The sequence below is a fragment of the Pseudophryne corroboree genome, chromosome 2, assembly GCF_028390025.1.
Source record: "Pseudophryne corroboree isolate aPseCor3 chromosome 2, aPseCor3.hap2, whole genome shotgun sequence".
Taxonomy (NCBI): domain Eukaryota; kingdom Metazoa; phylum Chordata; class Amphibia; order Anura; family Myobatrachidae; genus Pseudophryne; species Pseudophryne corroboree.
The window spans coordinates 228,898,101-228,919,377 of record NC_086445.1 but is presented as its reverse complement, the minus strand read 5'-3'; the positions used below and the strand labels follow the sequence as shown (position 1 = coordinate 228,919,377).

Below are 21,277 nucleotides of genomic sequence, written 5' to 3'. Positions count from 1 at the left end.
GTCGACATGTATGAGGAGGAAAATGATGTGGAAGCAGAGCAATTGCCTGTGTTAGTGATGTCACCCCCTAGGGAGTCGACACCTGACTGGATGGTAGTAATTAAAGAATTACGTGACAATGTCAGCACTTTGCAAAAAACTGTTGACGACATGAGACAGCCGACAAATCAATTCGTGCCTGTTCAGGCGTCTCAGACACCGTCAGGGGCGCTAAAACGCCCGTTACCTCAGATGGTCGACACAGACCCTGACACGGATACTGAATCCAGTGTCGACGGTGACGAGACAAACGTAATGTCCAGTAGGGCCACACGTTACATGATCACGGCAATGAAGGAGGCATTGAACATTTCTGACACTACAAGTACCACAAAAAAGGGTATTATGTGGGGTGTGAAAAAACTACCAGTGGTTTTTCCTGAGTCAGATGAATTAAATGAGGTGTGTGATAAAGCGTGGGTTTCCCCCGATAAAAAAACTGCTGATTTCTAATAAATTATTGGCACTATACCCTTTCCCGCCAGAGGTTAGGGCACGTTGTGAAACACCCCCTAGGGTAGATAAGGCGCTCACACGCTTATCAAAACAAGTGGCGTTACCGTCTCCTGATACGGCCGCTCTCAAGGAACCAGCTGATAGAAGGCTGGAAAATATCTTAAAAGGTATATACACACATACCGGTGTTATACTGCGACCAGCGATCGCCTCAGCCTGGATGTGCAGCGCTGGAGTGGCTTGGTCGGATTCCCTGACTGAAAATATTGATACCCTGGATAGGGACAGTATATTATTAACTATAGAGCATTTAAAGGATGCATTACTATATATGCGAGATGCACAGAGGGATATTTGCACCCTGGCATCTAGAGTAAGTGCGATGTCCATTTCTGCCAGAAGAACGTTATGGACGCGACAGTGGTCAGGTGATGCGGATTCCAAACGACATATGGAAGTATTGCCGTATAAAGGGGAGGAGTTATTTGGGGTCGGTCTATCGGACCTGGTGGCCACAGCAACGGCTGGAAAATCCACCTTTTTACCCCAGGTCACCTCTCAGCAGAAAAAGACACCGTCTTTTCAAACCCAGTCCTTTCGTCCCTATAAGGGCAAGAGGGAAAAAGGCCGCTCGTTCCTGCCCCGGGGCAGAGGAAGGGGAAAAAGACTGCACCATGCAGCCTCTTCCCAGGAGCAGAAGCCCTCCCCCGCTTCTGCCAAGTCCTCAGCATGACGCTGGGGCTCTGCAAGCAGACTCGGGCACGGTGGCGGGCCGTCTCAAGAATTTCAGCGCGCAGTGGGCTCACTCGCAAGTGGACCCCTGGATCCTGCAGGTAGTATCACAGGGGTACAAATTGGAATTCGAGACGTCTCCCCCTCGCCGGTTCCTGAAGTCTGCTCTACCAACGTCTCCCTCCGACAGGGAGGCAGTATTGGAAGCTATTCACAAGCTGCATTCCCAGCAGGTGATAATCAAGGTACCCCTCCTACAACAGGGAAAGGGGTATTATTCCACGCTGTTTGTGGTACCGAAGCCGGACGGCTCGGTGAGACCAATTTTAAATCTAAAATCTTTGAACACTTACATAAAAAGGTTCAAATTCAAGATGGAGTCACTCAGAGCAGTGATAGCGAACCTGGAAGAAGGGGACTATATGGTATCTCTAGACATCAAGGATGCTTATCTCCATGTCCCAATCTACCCTTCTCACCAAGGGTACCTCAGGTTTGTGATACAAAACTGTCATTATCAGTTTCAGACGCTGCCGTTTGGATTGTCCACGGCACCACGGGTCTTTACCAAGGTAATGGCCGAAATGATTCTTCTTCTTCGAAGAAAAGGCGTATTAATTATCCCTTACTTGGACGATCTCCTGATAAGGGCAAGGTCCAGGGAACAGTTAGAGGTCGGAGTAGCACTATCTCAGGTAGTGCTACGTCAGCACGGGTGGATTCTAAATATCCCAAAATCACAGCTGATTCCGACAACACGTCTACTGTTCCTAGGGATGATTCTGGACACAGTCCAGAAAAAGGTGTTTCTCCCGGAGGAGAAGGCCAGGGAGTTATCCGAGCTGGTCAGGAACCTCCTTAAACCAGGACAAGTGTCAGTGCATCAGTGCACGAGAGTCCTGGGAAAAATGGTGGCTTCTTACGAAGCGATTCCATTCGGAAGATTCCATGCAAGAACTTTTCAGTGGGATCTGCTGGACAAATGGTCCGGATCGCATCTTCAGATGCATCAGCGGATAACCCTATCTCCAAGGACAAGGGTATCTCTCCTGTGGTGGTTACAGAAGGCTCATCTTCTAGAGGGCCGCAGATTCGGCATTCAAGCAAGGCCTCTGCTTCAGGGTCAACCGGTATTGATCCAGTCGGACAACATCACGGCTGTCGCCCACGTAAACATACAGGGCGACACAAGAAGCAGGAGGGCAATGGCAGAAGCTGCAAGGATTCTCCGCTGGGCGGAAAATCATGTGATAGCACTGTCAGCAGTGTTCATTCCGGGAGTGGACAACTGGGAAGCAGACTTCCTCAGCAGACACGACCTCCACCCGGGGGAGTGGGGACTTCATCCAGAAGTCTTCCAAGTGATTGTAAACCGTTGGGAAAAACCAAAGGTGGACATGATGGCGTCCCGTCTCAACAAGAAACTGGACAGATATTGCGCCAGGTCAAGGGACCCTCAGGCAATAGCGGTGGACGCTCTGGTAACTCCGTGGGTGTTCCAGTCGGTATATGTGTTCCCTCCTCTTCCTCTCATACCAAAAGTACTGAGAATCATAAGAAGGAGAGGAGTAAGAACAATACTCGTGGCTCCGGATTGGCCAAGAAGAACTTGGTACCCGGAGCTGCAAGAGATGCTCACGGAGGACCCGTGGCCTCTACCTCTAAGGAAGGACCTGCTCCAGCAGGGACCTTGTCTGTTCCAAGACTTGCTGCGTTTGACGGCATGGCGGTTGAACGCCGGATCCTGAAGGAAAAAGGCATTCCAGATGAAGTCATCCCTACCCTGATCAAGGCCAGGAAGGATGTAACTGCAAAACATTATCATCGCATTTGGCGAAAATATGTTGCGTGGTGTGAGGCCAAGAAGGCCCCTACGGAGGAATTTCAACTGGGTCGTTTCCTACATTTCCTGCAAGCAGGATTGTCTATGGGCCTAAAATTAGGATCCATTAAGGTTCAAATTTCGGCCCTGTCGATCTTCTTCCAGAAAGAACTGGCTTCAGTGCCTGAAGTTCAGATGTTTGTCAAAGGGGTACTGCATATACAGCCTCCTTTTGTGCCTCCAGTGGCACCTTAGGATCTCAATGTAGTTTTAGGGTTCCTAAAATCACATTGGTTTGAACCACTTGCCACAGTGGATTTGAAATATCTCACATGGAAAGTGGTAATGCTGTTGGCCCTGGCTTCAGCCAGGCGCGTATCAGAATTGGCGGCTTTATCCTATAAAAGCCCTTACCTGATATTTCATTCGGATAGGGCGGAATTGAGGACTCGTCCTCAATTTCTCCCTAAGGTGGTTTCAGCGTTTCACATGAATCAACCTATTGTGGTACCTGTGGCTACTAGGGACTTGGAGGACTCCAAGTTGCTGGACGTAGTCAGGGCCCTGAAAATATATGTTTCCAGGACGGCTGGAGTCAGAAAATCTGACTCGCTGTTTATACTGTATGCACCCAACAAGCTGGGTGCTCCTGCTTCTAAGCAGACGATTGCTCGTTGGATTTGTAGTACAATTCAACTTGCACTTTCTGTGGCAGGCCTGCCACAGCCAAAATCTGTAAAAGCCCATTCCACAAGGAAGGTGGGCTCATCTTGGGCGGCTGCCCGAGGGGTCTCGGCTTTACAACTTTGCCGAGCAGCTACTTGGTCAGGGGCAAACACGTTTGCTAAATTCTACAAATTTGATACCCTGGCTGAGGAGGACCTGGAGTTCTCTCATTCGGTGCTGCAGAGTCATCCGCACTCTCCCGCCCGTTTGGGAGCTTTGGTATAATCCCCATGGTCCTTACGGAGTTCCCAGCATCCACTAGGACGTCAGAGAAAATAAGAATTTACTTACCGATAATTCTATTTCTCATAGTCCGTAGTGGATGCTGGGCGCCCATCCCAAGTGCGGATTGTCTGCAATACTTGTATATAGTTATTGTTACAAACAAATCGGGTTGTTTATTGTTGGAAGCCATCTTTTCAGAGGCTCCTACGGTTATCATACTGTTAACTGGGTTCAGATAACGAGTTGTACGGTGTGATTGGTGTGGCTGGTATGAGTCTTACCCGGGATTCAAGATCCTTCCTTATTATGTACGCTCGTCCGGGCACAGTATCTTAACTGAGGCTTGGAGGAGGGTCATAGGGGGAGGAGCCAGTGCACACCAGCTAGTCTAAAGCTTTTACTTTTTGTGCCCAGTCTCCTGCGGAGCCGCTATTCCCCATGGTCCTTACGGAGTTCCCAGCATCCACTACGGACTATGAGAAATAGAATTATCGGTAAGTAAATTCTTATTTTTTTTTTTTTTACTATTTTATTTTATTTACTTCATGTTTCAAAATCCAGCACTTGCATGTAACCCATTCATCTTTCATCTTCCCCTTCTGTTTTCCAGATCCCTTTAAACCATTTATTATATTTTCAAATCGCCATGAAATCCGCCGGATAGATTTGAACAAGGGTGATTACAGTGTCCTTGTGCCAGGATTGAGGAACACCATTGCACTTGATTTCCACTTGAACCAAAGCACCCTCTACTGGACTGACGTGGTAGAGGACAAGATCTATCGTGGGAAACTGTCTGAAAGTGGTGGTAAGTGCAGTCTATGCTTAGTTCATACATTCCGAATTGTCAGGGCTTTACATGTGCTCCTATGCGCAAGGAATATTTGTACAATTACTAATTAAAGATATAATTGGTAATCATATGGTATTGTATAGCAGTTGCCAAGTGTAAAACAAAATGTGGAGATAAATTTAACCATTATTTATTACCCGCTAACTATATAGCATCTACATATTACTCAGTGCTTTTCAGAAAATATACAATCGCTAATGTCCGTACCATCCCAATATATCTTCTGCAAATAGGGTTAATTTTGTAAGACTCTAATTAACCATTACTGTGCCTTTGGAATGTAGGATGAAACCGGAGCACCCTTGAAAAAGTACAGGGAGTACGTTTACTCTATATGGGTAGGTTAGAGTCTAATCCATAACCCAGGTTCTGTGAGTCAGCATTGCTAACCACTGTGCTTTTCTACAGCAATTTAAATCCATTACACCATGAAAATGCTTATTAAAATTAAAACTCTTAAAAGGAAAAACACTTTATTTAATCCAGAGATTAAATAAAGATAAAGTTGAGGTGCACCTGCTTAAATCGAGCTACACAGTGCCAACAAAGGGGATTTTGTGATACATCTGAGGGCATATCCAACTGTCTGTGAGAGTTTTCTTGCTGAAATGAATGCACCTATGTTGACCAATTTCCAATTAATGCGGCTATCCACATTCCCCATACATGTGCTATCCAATTAAAGAAAATACAAACACCTCACAGTGTAACATGGGCTGGTAATAGCCATGTTATGGGTAAGAATGGATAAATCAGCCTATACTCTATAATAAAAAAAAAAAACTACAAATAAATATTGGATAACAGTAAATGTGTATTACTGGGCAAAATAAAAAATATTGGGGTCGGAAAAGGTTTCAAATGGTTCCCATTTTTCAAAAGCAGTGCTAGCAAGGTAGTGTTCGTCAGCAAATAAATGCTTTAGTAAAATTTAGGAATGCATAAAAATGCCTGTAAGCTGATTTTTGAGTCTTTTTAAACCACTTTTCAAAATTAAACACCTGCAATGTTAAAAACACTTGTCCTATCCATACAATATACCAATATACCTGTCCCATGTCTGTTAACCAGTTATTCTGCACTTTACAGAATACCACCCCAAAAATGACATGTAAGTTACTAGCCAAATGAAGATAATTAAAACCTTCTTACTGCCTTATTAATCATTACAGCATTGTCTCATTGGTTCTAAATCAAGCCCCAACATTTGTTCCTTAAAATATATATTTTACTCTGCTATGGGGGTGTGAGAAAATCCTATTGAATATTGACGTGACTTAATTTCTGCGGTTAATTGAATACCAAAGACCTTACGCCCGGCTGCAGGGCATCAGGTTAATGCGACTAATTGCATTGCCCCTAAGCTTTTTGCGCTTAGTAATTGACCCCGTAGTAGTGGAATTCTAGGCGATATAAGCATGGTATTTATAACAGAGTCTGCTACATAGCAGTCTGTTGCCAGCCAGTCTCTGTAGGGTAAAATGGGGTGTTTCATGTAGGAGGGCTGATTAAAAGTTATTCAGCAGTGATCATGAAGTCTATTACCACAAATCAGCATCCCGCTTAGAGAGTTGTCTGGTCTGCATTACACATCACGATCTTCTTAATGATACCCTTCCTAGCCGGAAAACATTAATCATGATACAAGAGTTAATTAGTATTCAAAGCTTGCTGTTAATGCTAATTATAGGCTGATGGCGAATGCAAGAAGGAGGGTAAGGGGAAAACAAAATGCTAATTCTCCCTTAGTTGTATGCAAGTAGATTGGCTGCTTAGAAGTTTACTGTAACAGTGCACATTTATGTGCTGAAACGGTGTGAAATTGTGATAGACAGACTGGGGCTGGGCTCTCGTTATGTCGTACAGACAGTGTGTCTACAGCTTACTAGTCTTAGCTTGTAAAACTGAGGTAGTGCAAAGGAAGACTTGCAGTAAACCATGATCACTATTTCAGGATAGTATTATAATATCAATGTATAAAATGGCAATATATCATTTTGCTGCACAAGCTGTCTACATGCTGCAGATCTCTCTATTTCCTGCATGCATTAATTGTATAGCCGAATGACATCTGGAAATTTGGATGGAATTGTATGTTTACTTTATGTAACACTAGCTGGAGTACCCTGCGTTGGCCGGGATTTTAAGAATGTCTTTTTCAAAAAATTAAATATTAAACACACAGTATAAATAAAATCGTAGATAGCTGAATACCCGTGCTTCGCTACGGGATGAGGATGGTAAATTAGAATGATAGTTGTTCGTTAACTTACGTTGGTTGGAGATCTAGTATATAGGCATATATTACTTCCTTGACGCACTATGTGTAGTGGCTGGACCCCTTTTTGGTCCCCCAATGGACCCTGCTCTTCCCATTATACAACTCTCAGTCTGTGGCTTCCTGCTGCCTCCGTTCCCCTCCTCACATCATATCAGTGTTCCTGTGAAATTATAAAAAAAAAATTACAGTTCTTATATAGCGCAGCACATTATGTATCTCCTGATATACTCTGTGCTGCTGGGGGACCGTGCTACTTCCACTATATAACTCTCAGTGTGTGGGTTTGTGCTAACTGCATTCCCCTCCTCACATCATGTCACTGGTTCTGTCACATGCAGCCCTGTCATCACTGACATATCATGCATGTCCTGATATAGTCTTTGCTGCTGGCCCACCCCTATGTGTGCTAGTGGTGTGTTACCCCCACAGTGTTTGTTCCCAGAGTGTAAGTCATATGTGTAGCAAGTTTGGTGTAAATTGCTCCAGACATTCTATAATTATTCTGTCTGCTGAAAAACTCTGTGCTGCTGCCTCACCCCTATGGGTGCTAGGGGTGTCTTACCCCCACAGTGTTTGTTCCCAGCTTGTAAGTCATATGTGTACCTACCAAGTTTGTTGTAAATTGGTCCAGACATTCGGGAATTATACTGTCTCCTGAAATACTCTGTGCTGCTGTCCCACATCTAGGGGTGTCTTACCCCCACAGTGTTTGTTCCCAGATTGTAAGTCAGATGTGTACCAAGTTTGGTGTAAATTGCTCCAGGCCTTCCACAGTTTTGCTCTCTGCTGACATACTCTGTGCTGATGTCCCACCCCTAGGGGTGCTAGGGGTGTCTAGCCCCCACAGTGTTTGTTTCCAGAGTGTAAGTCATATGTGTACCAACTTTGTTGTAAATTGCTGCAGGCATTCCAGAGTTATGATGTCTGCTGAAATACTCAGTGCTGCTGCCTCACCCCTAGGAGTGCTAGGTGTGTCTAACCCCCCCACAGTGTTTGTTGCCAGATTGTATGGCATGTGTACCAATTTTTTAGTACATAGCTCCAGCAATTCCGAACTTATGCTGTCTCCTGATATACTCTGTGCTGCTGTCTGCCTCCCAAGGGGTGCTAGGGATTTCAAATTGTTTTAGTTGCCTCCGCCGTGTTTTAATACACGCGTATGTAAAATTTCACGTTCTTCGCTTGTAAACTGTGGATTTGTATAGAAAGACAGAAGAACAAATTTTCATTTTTATATATTAGATAGTATATTTATATTTTTATTCATTGTTACCCAGGGTTATAGCAAAAAAAATAAAAATATTAATTTGAACATTTGTAAAAACAATACAAGAGTCACTATGCTTTATAAAAGCTTTTTGTTTTAATATACCAGCATAAGGAAATGTTTATCAGCATTGTTGAATGAATGCAGCACAACAGCAAGAAACCATGAATGCAAAGGTAAAAGAGTCTTACCAAAAGTACCTGAGTTGCACAGTTGTAATTCTGTAAACTTAGCATTAGAATAAAATTCAAACCCATTTAAAAAAAATAAAAAAAAAATAAAGTATTATGTTATTATGAGGGTATTAAAGGGAAAAATAGGAGGAAAGAGGGGTTGTTAGGGGGGAAAGGTGATATAACTCTGGGAAGAAAGGGGTTACGGTTCTATATAAAGTAGTTTCGATATTTGGAGGTATTTTACACTAAACCTGATATAAGTGTATTCTTATGTTTTATGGTAGGCTGGGATGGTAGTGTTCAATAAAACAGATTGTTATACTGTATCTCATAAATGAAATACATGTACAAAGTCTAAGGTATTGCATTTTTAGCTGGGCTGGGGTGTTGACTTTTTCTATGTTCCAATCCTTTACAATCCTTTACTTTACTGTAGGTATTTGTTACTAGGCTTTATTGGATTTATTCAACAATATCACTTTGGAACTCCAATGGATGTTAGTAATTTCTCCCATCACTTCAGAGTAATGTGCTGATCCAGAGTAGCTGCTAAGCCTTATTAAAGGATGGGTATTTTGCCATGCTGAGATGAAACCTATAACGATTGCCGAATCCCTTAAACAACCATAAAGTCTAGCATACATGTTGAATTATGGTGATATGTTATAGAACTTGGTATGTTTGCCATTGATAACAGAACACTGTAAATACTGACCCTTCAGATTTGAGGCTGGTCACATACACTGATTCTGTTACACAGTTTTGGTATTTCAAGACCAGCGTAATACCACCAGAGATTACGGGGTCTGGAAATTATGTCCTTCTAGCTACAGTATTAACCATTCAGCCTACTCTAGTACTGAGGGAGTGTCCTGTCAAACTAAATTGGCAGTTTTGTAGCCAATCCAATATCTGTGTCTGTGGCCACTATGGCAGATGCTCACTATCTGTGTCCTTTAAAAATACTGATATGACACCTACTGTGTAAGACATAAAGTTTTCCTCTATGAGCACAATCTTATGTCAAACACCAAACCTTTTATTATTGTTAAATGGATATAGTGTCGATGGTGCTGACTCTACATTCTACCACTCTACAAACACCCCAGTTATTTGGTTTAAATTTTTCTTGTAAGATACAGCTCCATTTATCCTTATTTAAATCAATCATGGGAATAAGGTGACATTATTATCATTTAACATTGATTTGCATGCTCCTAAAAAAACATACAGTGTCACGATTGCAGATAATGATATTTCTAAGTGCATCCCTTTGAACTTAAAGGATGAGACCCAAGCACTAGAGTGGAGTACTTTTACATAGTGGAAATAACGGTGTGCCCTTTCACGCGGCAAATTATGTCTCCAAAATCCTCCCCCCTTCTCACCTCTATTACTCTTCAGTATTCTCACTCTATCAATTATAATCTCAGATTTATATTTCCATGGGAAACTGTGGGCACCTCTTGGTGCAAGCTTTTGCTCTGTAACTGATGCTTTTTCCTGATATCTAGCTGCACTTGCTTTAACCCCTTAAGTGCCATGCCTGGAAAATCTCCGGAGCCAGCTGCACAAGGGAGACTGGCTATTCCGGAAGATAGCCATGCTCTGCTCGGTGGGCGGAGCTTTGTGGAATGACGTGGTTGCGTTGTGATGTCACGCCAGCAAATATACACACCCTTGGCAAAGAGCATTCCCTTTGGCAATGAGTATGGATCCCAGAGCATGAAACCCCTGGAAACGAGCTTGACACCCAGTGTGTGAAATCCCTGGCAACGCGCATGAAACCCCTGGCAATGAGCAGGTAATTCATTTACAAACCAACCCCTGGGAGGTGTGACATAGTAAAAATAGTCACCACTGAAGGGGTTAATTGACAGCCTTCTTTTGGTGCAGATCTACTCAATGAAAGCAAGTGCACCTAGATACCAGCAAAGAGCATCAGGTACAGAGCAAAACAAAGAAGGCTATTTTGCATTGTGAAATAGGCTCAATGTCTGCTCAATATTCCTTTCTGTCACTTTGATGTGCTAATGTAAATGCTATGCTACTGCCTATAAACTTTACAGAATCCCAACCTAATTAACCCATGTGCACTTAAACTACAAACACTGAAAATGTATCCCTTCCGACGCTGCAAGAAGCTATCCTACCTTCCAGCTCCCTTCCCAATGCTTATACCAGTTTTGTGATCACCCTCAACACCATGTCATTTTAGTAACTTCACATTTACTGGTTGTGCAGTTCCTGCCAAAGTCTGTGAGCGTATGGAAAGGTGCATATAACCTCATACATTCCACAATTCAGTCAAGCTATCAAGTTTAATTATATTCTGAGCTAGACAATATCTTTAGAACATGGTGTAATCAAGTGTGATTTAAGCAGCGAGTCCAAACTCACAACATCCTGTATTGCCAGAGGTTTTGGCCTTTAATCCATCTGATGTAATACTCCACAGCTTGGAAAGTTAAAATGCAAATCCCTGGTTATTTATATCTGGTTTTAGAATCCAAAATTGCCAAAGATTTGATTTAAAAAAATTCTTATATTGCGTGCCGTTTTAGCTGTCCGTCTGGCCAGGCAAAAACAAAGAGGCACATTAAACATAGGATGGGGAAATACTGTTTTTCTGGTAATTGGGGCCTTATAAATTAATGATGGCAAAACCAATTCTATTGCACCACCACAAATGTCTCCATCAATTACTATACAAATATAATTTCACTGTTATTCAAATTCTAAATCATGTTTGCTCCTTATTATATACTGAATAATATATTGGGGTGTAGAGGTCACCGACGTTCGGGAAGTCCATGGTCAAAAGACTAACAGCGGCATCCCATTGGGGAGAATTCCGATGGGTCTGGTAAGTATAATTATCTCCCCTCCAACCCTCACCCTCCCTGGTGGTGCCTAAAGGTAACACCCCCTCACCCCTCACCCCCATACTACCACAGCCTAACCCTCATCCTCCCTGGTGGTGCCGAAACCCAATAAAATAAAAACACGGCCTAACCCTCTAACCGGAACAGTACCCGGCATACTTACGTTTGGCATGCCGGCTGTTGGGATTCCCATGGTGCATTTCCATTGATGTTGGTATTCTGGACGCATGTCGGGATTTTGGCGCCAGGATATCGACTAACGGCATCCTAAACATATCCAATATATTGTATGCATAATTAAAATGTTATTGTTTGATTACTAATGTAATAATAAATACACGTTTCCTGTACCTGTTAATTATAGTCTGGCCGGATATATAGCTCACACTACATGTGTAATACCCTGGTATAACAAGTGTGTAAACTATGTGGAACAGGTCAGGGATATCAGGGATACCTTGATGGGATATTCCTCCTTCAGCAGCGTTCCCTATTCCTGGCAGAGAGACAAAGTTTTCCCCAGACACAAAGAAAGGCAGACTGGGCTTTGCATGAAAGAATAAATGGTTTACTACGTAACCCAGAAAAGGAACTGATTACAGTAAGGAAGGGAAAGATTTGATTCAAGCAACTTAACCACAAACACCATATACACTTTAAGTCATTACACAAATGGCAATATAACGAAATCTGAGATTAATACTATGTTGCTTAATAATAGAAATCAATCTATGCAGACAATATTTAAGTCCCAGATAACGTTGGTGTCACTGCAGGGATTCTCTATGTGCACATTGGGGTCCGGTTTTGTTGTTACATAACAAAATCAATAGATGTTGCTGAGGCAGTTTCGCCTCCAATGCAGGCAAATCAGCGCTGGTATAAAGGCTTTATACTCTCCTGTCTCTGACACTTGCTGAGGGTGTCATGGCGTTCTTACTTGTTAATTGACACAAAAAAATTACACCACTGTTTACATAGGCGCTTACTGATAAAGAAGGGACACATTATACACAGAGTACATCGGTGTGCGGAACATCTGTCCGGGGACGCCTGTGATGTATTCACACGTGATTTTGATCTACTCTACTTGTAGACTAACATCTTTGGTGAGAGTCCAGTCCATACCCACTTTATGTGTTTTTAATGTTTTTATGCAAATAAATACAGTGTTACACTATGCAGAGTTTTCTTTCCCTGTTTTTATATAAACATGGAGTATTGTGGGAAACATAAGGAGACTGCATGACTGGCATTTGTCCGCTCCATATGGTTGCCTGTTCGTCTACATTTGAGTTGACCATCTTTTCTGGTAGGAGTCTGATATCATCACCTCTACATATCAATGATTTGAACATTACCATCTGCACTATTTTTGTGTGTTTCTTTTATTTATGTAAATTACAATATTTTATATTCAAGAAGGTTACGAAAGAAACAACAAACGACCCCTTCTTTGTCAGTAAGCGCCTATGTAAACAGTGGTGTCATTTTTTGTGTGTGTTATGTGCTTAAGGTTTTGCTGTCACCTTAACCACTGGCTGTGGGCTGCTTTCATCTTAAGCGCAATTTATTTCTTTCCAGCATCCTTTCTTACCTTACTTGTTAATTGCTGCACTCCCACTGCTGAATTTTGCACTTCTGCTTTCTCTCTCATGCAACTTTCAGCTTATTTGTCTCCCCTCTCTCAGCTGCTCGTCTCTGCGTAATGGCGTCACCAGCTCTGTCCTCGCCACGGCTCCAACTGACTCTTCTCAAACTGCTATTCCGTTTTTTGGTTGTTTTTTTTAAATAAACTTTATTTAAAATGGCACAGGCAACTACACTGTTGTCAAAAATGTCTTTTTTTTTATGGGATATCACACATGCAGTTAGAGTATTATCACACCAGCCAGAAGATATTTGCATTCATAAAACTGAAAAAATCGGGGTGGCAAGTTGTGTAAAATCCGTTCTCTGAAGATTTTCCATCAATTTGCTTTAATTACATCCAGTGGTTTCTAACGAAGATAAACCTAAGAAAACTGGCATCTCTAGCAAACGTTTTTTTTTGTTTTTTTTTGTTTTTTGCTTTGATATACATTCCTGTGTACAGACGCCACTCAGAGAATGGCCCTTTTAGTTTACACCAGTGATCTCCAACCCGTAGCTCGCGAGCTACCGGTAGCTGGCCGTAGTATTTTTGGTAGCTCACAGAGCGCACGGGCTTGGGCAGTCACTGGCACTCCTCCTCCATTCATTTTTAATATGGCGCCGGCCATCAGCCAATCATAGCTCGTGGACCAGCAGTGGCACCTGATTGGCTGCTGGACCGCGAGTTTTGATTGGCTCCCTTACCGGCACCATATTTTAAATGCCTGCCGCCGCCGGAGACTGTCACCCTCACCGCAGCCGCTCTCCGGACTTCACAGGAGAGGCGTACGCTGCGCTCTCCTCCCCTTCCGTCCCTCATACAGGAGGAGCAGCATCGACGGCAGTAGAAGAAGCCAGAAAGGGTTAGCACTGTGTGGGGCACTGTATCGGACACTGTGGGGGGCATTTTATCTGGCACTGTGGGGGGCATTTTAAATGGCACTGCGGGGGGAATTGTATCTGGCACTGCTGGGGGGCATTATTTGTGTATCTGGCACTGCTGAGGGGCATTATTTGTGTATCTGGCACGGCTGAGGGGCATTATTTGTGTATCTGGCACTACGCGGGGGGGGGGCATTACTTGTAGTTGTGAGGCCACACCCACCTTCGCAGGAACGCACGCGCATTGGGGGGAGGGGGTAGCTCCTTCAGAGGTTTTCCAAAAGTAGCTCACACCCCAATTAAGGTTGGAGACCACTGGTTTACACCATCAGATGGCATAAACCCATTAAAGCTTATGGAGTCTCACTCAGAGGAAAGAGAATTTGCAAGATCTCTCTCCCCAGCCTCCAGCCGGCTCCCAAACCTGACACTTTACACGTGCAGTTTCTGCACAAAGAAAAAAAAAAGGGTGATAGCAGCAGTGCTGCCTATGGCTGCTGTTCAAAGGACTGTGTTAGTCTCTTAAAAAAATATCAAGTAAAGTTAAATGAAGGAGAGAACAGTCTGGGGGTATATGTACCACAATGGGCATGCTGAAAAATATTCACAATGCGGCTTGGTAAATAAGACTATTTAATTTTAAAAGCACATGCTAAATAACCTATATTGATCCATACACTAAATCACAATCAGATTGTTACAAGTAACCATACAATATTAGGCAAGTCCATACAGACTGGTCTAACTGAAGGGAGTTCATCACCTGATATATACATTCCCAAATGTAACTCCATGTATTTGGATTTTTTTTCTTCATGTACATTTTGGTACATATACCCCCAGCGCTGTTCTCGTCTTCATTTTACTTCACATGTGCATTGTCATATTCCCCAGAGGAGAGTTACACAAATGAGACTCCACCAATATGCCGGGGATGTAACTCCCAGGGGACACCAGTTATCGCTGCCGCTGTCCCCGTGTGTTAAATTTAGTACATTGGGGGTCATTCTGACCAGATTGCACGCTGCAGTTTATCGCAGCGGTGCAATCTGGTCAGAACTGCGCGGCGCCGGCGCATGCCAGACGGCCGAAGGCCGACGCTACAGTACGATTGCCTCTGCCTGATTGACAGGAAGAGGCGGTCGATGGGCGGGGTGACGAAACGACGGCGTTTGCCCGCTGTTTCGTGGGCGTGGCTGGACCACGCGGAGGGCGGGCCGCAGCGGCCTGCGCGATGTTACACGCAGCCGCTGCCAGCCGGGGAGCGATGAGTAGCTCCCGGCCAGCACGCTAAAGCTGCGCTGGCCGGGAGCTACTCCTAAAGTGCAAAAGCATCGCTGCTGTGCAATGTTTTTGCACTTCTGTTGGGGAAGCCGGTACTGACATGCGGGGCAGGATAGGCCTGTGCTGGGCGTCCCCCCGCACGTCTATGGACATGATCGTAGCCCTGCAAAATTTTGCAGGGCTACGATCAACTCGCAATGACCCCAATTGTTGGGATATTTTCTATCTGTTTCTTGTTAATAATCGCTGCCGTGCCATGATTATTAAAACTTTGGCCCCTTTGAATCATTTTTTTAAATCCGTTCTAAGTAAATAATGTATTAGTGTATTAAAAATGAGACCTGATGACTGGGAAATACTGTGCAAACCAGTGATTGCAATAATACAAAAATAACAATCAGGAAAAAAAAACCCCTGATATTGTGTTCGCTTAAAGTACAGCAAGTGGGTGTCTAGCTGCGTCCATAAAGCTAAACGCTGGACACTCTGTAGGGCTCATTAGGAGCTAGAGCAGGGATGGGGAACCTTCGGTCCTCCAGCTGTTGTTGAACTACACATCCCACCATGCCATGCAACAGTTTTAGCATGTCCAAATAGCAAAACTGTAGCAAGGCATGCTGGTATGTGTAGTTCAACAGCAGCTGGAGGGCCGAAGGTTCCCCATCCCTGAGCTAGAGCATAGAAACATAGAAACATAGAATTTGACGGCAGATAAGAACCACTTGGCCCATCTAGTCTGCCCCTTTTTTATTTTATCCTTTAGGCAATCTCAACCCTTTTTTAATCTTGATTCTTTGTAAGGATATTCATATGCCTGTCCCAAGCATGTTTAAATTGCCCTACAGTCTTAGCCTCTACCACCTCTGATGGGAGGCTATTCCACTTATCCACTACCCTTTCTGTGAAGTAGTTTTTCCTTAAATTTCCCCTGAACCTCCCCCCCTCCAGTCTCAATGTATGCCCTCGAGTTCTAATACTTCTTTTCCTTTGAAGAATGTTTCCCTCCTGAACTTTAAGACCCTTTATATATTTGAAAGTTTCTATCATGTCTCCCCTTTCCCTTCTCTCCTCCAAACTATACATGTTAAGATCTTTTAGCCTTTCCGGGTAAGTTTTGTGATGTAGGCCATGCACCATTTTAGTTGCCCTTCTTTGTACACTCTCTAATGTATTTATATCCTTCTGGAGATAGGGTCTCCAGAACTGGACACAGTATTCCAGATGGGGCCTTACCAATGACCTATACAGTGGCATTATCACTTCTTTTTTCCTGCTACTGATTCCTCTCCCTATGCAACCAAGCATCTGACTTGCCTTTCTCATTGCTTTGTTGCATTGCTTTCCTGCCTTCAAGTCACTTGAAATAGTGACTCCTAAATCTCTTTCCTCCTCAGTAGTTTCCATTATAGTACCCTTGATACTATACTTAGCCTTTGGGTTTTTGAGACCCAAGTGCATGATTTTGCATTTTTTAGCATTAAACTGTAGTTGCCACGTTCTTGACCATTTCTCAAGCCTACCTAGGTCATCAATCATTTGTTTGACCCCTCCCGGTGTGTCTACCCTGTTGCATATCTTTGTATCATCTGCAAAAAGGCATATCTTCCCTTCAATACCATCTGCAATGTCACCAACAAAGATATTAAAGAGAACTGGACCAAGTACAGATCCCTGGGGTACTCCACTGGTAACATTTCCCTCCATAGATTGCACTCCATTAACTACAACTGTCTGTTTCCTATCCTGCAACCAGGTTCTTATCCATTTCACTAATTTATAATCCACCCCCAGGCTTTCAAGTTTATTTAGCAGTCTGTGATGTGGGACAGTGTCAAATGCCTTACTAAAGTCTAGATATGCTACATCTACAGCTCCCCCTTGATCTATTATTTTCATCACAGAGTCAAAAAAGTCAATAAGATTTGTTTGGCATGATCTCCCACCAGTAAATCCATGCTGTTTTGGATCCTGTAAGTTGTTTGATTTAAGATATTCCACTACTCTTTCTTTTAATAGTTTTTCCATTACTTTCCCTACTACTGATGTAAGGCTTACTGGTCTGTAGTTACTTGCTTCTTCCTTGCTTCCACTTTTGTGCAGTGGAACTACATTTGCTCTTTTCCAGTCCTCTGGAATATCACCTGTATTTAGTGACTGGTTAAATAATTCTGTTAAAGGTGTAACCAGGACATCTTTTAGCTCTTTGAGTATCCTTGGGTGTATCCCATCTGGTCCCATTGATTTATCCACTTTTAGTTTTGAAAGTTCTGTTAGGACCTTCTCCTCTGTAAATGTATTTTCATCTACCTTATTTTTATGAATGTCCTTGCAATTTAACTGTGGCCCCATCCCTTCTTCTGTAGTAAATACTGAGCAAAAATAATTATTTAGGTGATCTGCTATTGCCTTGTCTCCCTCCACCAAATGCCCACTCTCTGTCTTAAGTCTTATTATTCCTCCATTTGATTTTCTCCTTGCACTTATATACTTAAAAAAAGTTTTGCCCCCTCTATCTACTGACTGGGCCATTTTCTCCTCAGCTTCTGCCTTTGCACGTCTGATCACTTTCTTAGCATCCTTCCGTCTGTCCAGATACTCCTCTTTGTCGTTATTATTTTGAGTCTGTTTGTATTTCCTAAAAGCCATCTTTTTTGCTTTCACACTAGTTGATACTACTTTTGTGAACCACACTGGCTTCCTTTTCCTGGTGCTTTTCCTAACCATTTTGATACAAAGGTCTGTTACACTTAGTAATGCACTTTTAAATAGCTCAGGTTCTTATCAGTGCAGTGAGAGAGTCTGTAATGGAGAAGTCAGTCTGTATTTGGGTTGTAGAAGAGGTAGAGTTTAGTTTTTTAGCCTTCTGGTGGGATGTAATGCAGTCCGAGATTGACGGACGTACGGGTTGCCGGACGATATTGGAGTTTTTTTTTTAAGGGACAGTCACTTACAAGACAAAACCATGCCTTGTAAGGGATTGTCCCTTTATAAAAAAAAACCCTCTGAGGTCGGCTGGCAACCCACACCGCCAGCAATCTTTGACTGCATTGCATCCCGCCACTAATCTGTCTTTCAATGATTAAATGTTCATTAGCCTTTAACAAATTGGCTCATGGCTACAAAATGCTGGATGAACTGAGAGGGTCTATCCCATATATAGGTCTGTGACTGGCTATACAGTCATCTAAAGAATGGTATTGGTGACGTAGACCAATTATAGCCACATTTAGAAAGCCTTATTGTTCATGGTGTGACATAATAGTACTTTGACATTATTATTTTTTTTTATACTGCTGTGTCATAAATGTTGTTCTAATTTTCATGTGTTTTGTAATGTGTGTACATATCTCTGACATATTATGGGGTATATTCAGTTAAGGTCAAAACTGGCGTCTTGTCGAAAAGACGGCAGTTTTCGACTTTTTCAGGTCGGAAGTAGTGATGAGCGGGTTCGGTTTTACTCGGTTCTCAAAACAGCATCTTAATGGCTCACGGATGTCACGTGTTTTGGATAGCCCATAAGGTTCTGTTTTGAGAACCGAGTAAAACCGAACCCGCTCATCACTAGTCGGAAGGGGTTCCGACCTATTCAGTCCCCAGCATTTTTATTCAACAAGTCGGGGAATTCGACTTGTCGAACAGTGCGTAAATTGGCGGTATAGCCGCCGATTTGCGTGCTTCTGAGGGAAACGGGGCCAAATTCGACAAGTTTTGGCCCCGTTTCCGACCATCTCAGTTCGACTTAAAAAAAAGTTGAACTGAGATGAGGGACCTGAGAGGATGAGACGGGGGAGAGCTGCAGGCAGGCGGGGGACAGCAGCGCTACAGCGCTACAGCACTGCAGGAGGATGTGTCATAGCCGCCGCTCATGGCAGCGTCCACCCGGCTCCAGCAAGTGAGGTACCGCTTGCTGGAGCCTGGTGGACGCTGCCGTGAGGTCTGGCGGCTGTGCCACATCCTCCTGCGGTGCCCCGTCTGCCCGCGGCTCTCCCCCCTCTCCGGTCCCTCATTTCAATTCGACTTTTTTTTTTTTTAAACAATTTATTGGACAACTGCACAATACAGAAATATGAAAATACATATAACAAGACAAAAGACTTATAACACATGGCGGGTAGCGTGAAGGTAACACCAATAATACGGTTAAAACAGAAGGTCAGGGCCCAAAGAGTAACCATTCAACAGGGGTCTCAGAGCCTCCTAAATAAAAGAGCAAGGCAGGCACTATGAAAGCTAATAGGAGGGTGATACCTCAGGGAGAAGGGTTAAAAGGGTGGAGAACCAATAGCGAGGTGTTCTAGATTATACCAAGAGGTGAGTATTATAGCCTGTCTGAGGGAATCTTTTACAGAATCGGGTAACATTCGAACATATGGAAGCCAGATATCAAAAAACTTTTCTGTTCTCTTTTCTTTGTCTATCGCCATCTCTAACCATTCCATGTGGAACAGAAACGATAAACGAGGCATTAATAAGGCCAGGGTAAGTGTGTCTGTGGATATCCATTGAGAGAGGACAGCTTTCTTACCGGCTGCGGCTATCTTAGCCAAGAGGACACGTTGCCCCGGTGTCGGTTTGAGGCTATGGTGTGGTAGATGTATATCCCAAAAAGCCCACTCGGGAGATATTTCAATGTTGAAGTCTAATTTCTCCCGAATAAAAGCTTGGATCAAACTCCAAAATGTATACACCTCTGAGCAATCCCACAAGCAATGGTATATGTCAGCATCCACCCTACCACATTTGAAACATTTAGAGTCAGGCGCTATACCCATTTGAAATCTTAATTTGGGTGTAATGTAGGAACAATAATATCTGATGATTCATTTCAGCATAGGAGGCCGAAATGAGACATTTATTCAATCGAGTGAAGGCTTGAAGGATTGTGGGGATTGTGATAGATGGGAAATCAGTAGACCACTTAGACAATCCCGTTTGATTGGATTCCCAGTTAAGTCTTTCTAATATACATATACAGTGTTGATGTGGAGTGAGTCCCTCCTGAAGACAATCTCAGTAATTTATCCAAACCATTAGTTTTATCGGTTTCCGTTAAGGCAGCCAATGCGGCTTTAATATAACTATGTATTGAAAATATACGAATAAAGGAATATGTATTTGAGGGAACTTCTCACAGATGGTTGTGTAGGAAAGGATTTTGAGTGTTTGTTGATCTAACAGTTGATATAACAATCGAACGTTTTTTTGAGTCATATTGGTTAGCGTGAAATTAACGGTAGATCCCCGAAATCCAACATTATGAGATAGTGGGAGGAAGATTGTGTTATGACTGGAGATGCCCAACCTAGAGCGCGCGAGCCTCCATGCAGTGCATGTGGACGTTATTAGGAGATTATCTTTGAGTGAATCTGGAAAAGTAGAGTGGCGCATATGTAACAAACTAACAAGCGATATATCAGGACACATAGCCTGTTCCAAGCCAGTATTAGCAAAAGTATCCGTCATTTGTATCCAATCAGCGGCATAACGATAATTCGCAGCCAGCATATAACTCCTTAGACAGGGTAAGTTGACACCCCCTAGCTGTGGCACCTGACTCAATTTAAAACGGGAAATACAAGGTTTTTTATCTGCCCAGATAAACCTACTAAAAGCCTTATTCAGTACTGATAAATCTGCATCTGATAATAACAAAGGCAGCATCTGCATAGGGTATAATAATCTTGGAAAGGAGATCATCTTGATCAGTTGGCACTGTCCCAAGTAAGAAAGAGTTAAATGTTTCCAAGCGCGGAAATCTGCCAGGGTACGCGCAATAAGTTGCGGGAAATTAGCCTTGTATAGTTGAGAGGGAAGCACGGGGATACATAGCCCCAGGTATATTATTTTTTGATATTCCCAGCGAAAGGGGAATTGAGCATTCCAGTTCTGAGCCGCTTTTGGGTGCAAGGCCAAAGCCTCCGTTTTTGTTTTATTGACTAGGAATCCCGAAATAGATTCAAATGTTGTCAGTAGTTGCAACAAACTAGGGAGAGCGACATGTGGATTTGAGAAGT

General features: G+C 43.2%; 1 protein-coding gene and 1 long non-coding RNA gene across 6 annotated transcripts in view; one reads left to right on the top strand and one right to left on the bottom strand.

Annotated features, from left to right (window-relative positions):
- The window catches only part of LOC135011078 (uncharacterized), a 30,401-nt gene extending 17,196 nt beyond the window's left edge, over positions 1-13,205 (bottom strand). Inside the window, exons 1-3 of the long non-coding RNA XR_010210247.1 lie at positions 13,060-13,205; positions 11,626-11,729; positions 7,127-7,294 (exon numbers count right to left, since the gene is read on the bottom strand). This is a non-coding gene — a long non-coding RNA (uncharacterized LOC135011078). The remainder of the gene's footprint in view (positions 1-7,126; positions 7,295-11,625; positions 11,730-13,059) is intronic.
- LRP1 (LDL receptor related protein 1) overlaps positions 1-21,277 on the top strand; it is a 486,645-nt gene that overhangs the window by 307,725 nt on the left and 157,643 nt on the right. For all 5 annotated transcript variants that reach the window (XM_063952427.1, XM_063952428.1, XM_063952429.1 and 2 more), the window contains one exon: positions 4,611-4,808. In XM_063952427.1, coding sequence (XP_063808497.1) covers positions 4,611-4,808 — 198 coding nt within the window. The remainder of the gene's footprint in view (positions 1-4,610; positions 4,809-21,277) is intronic.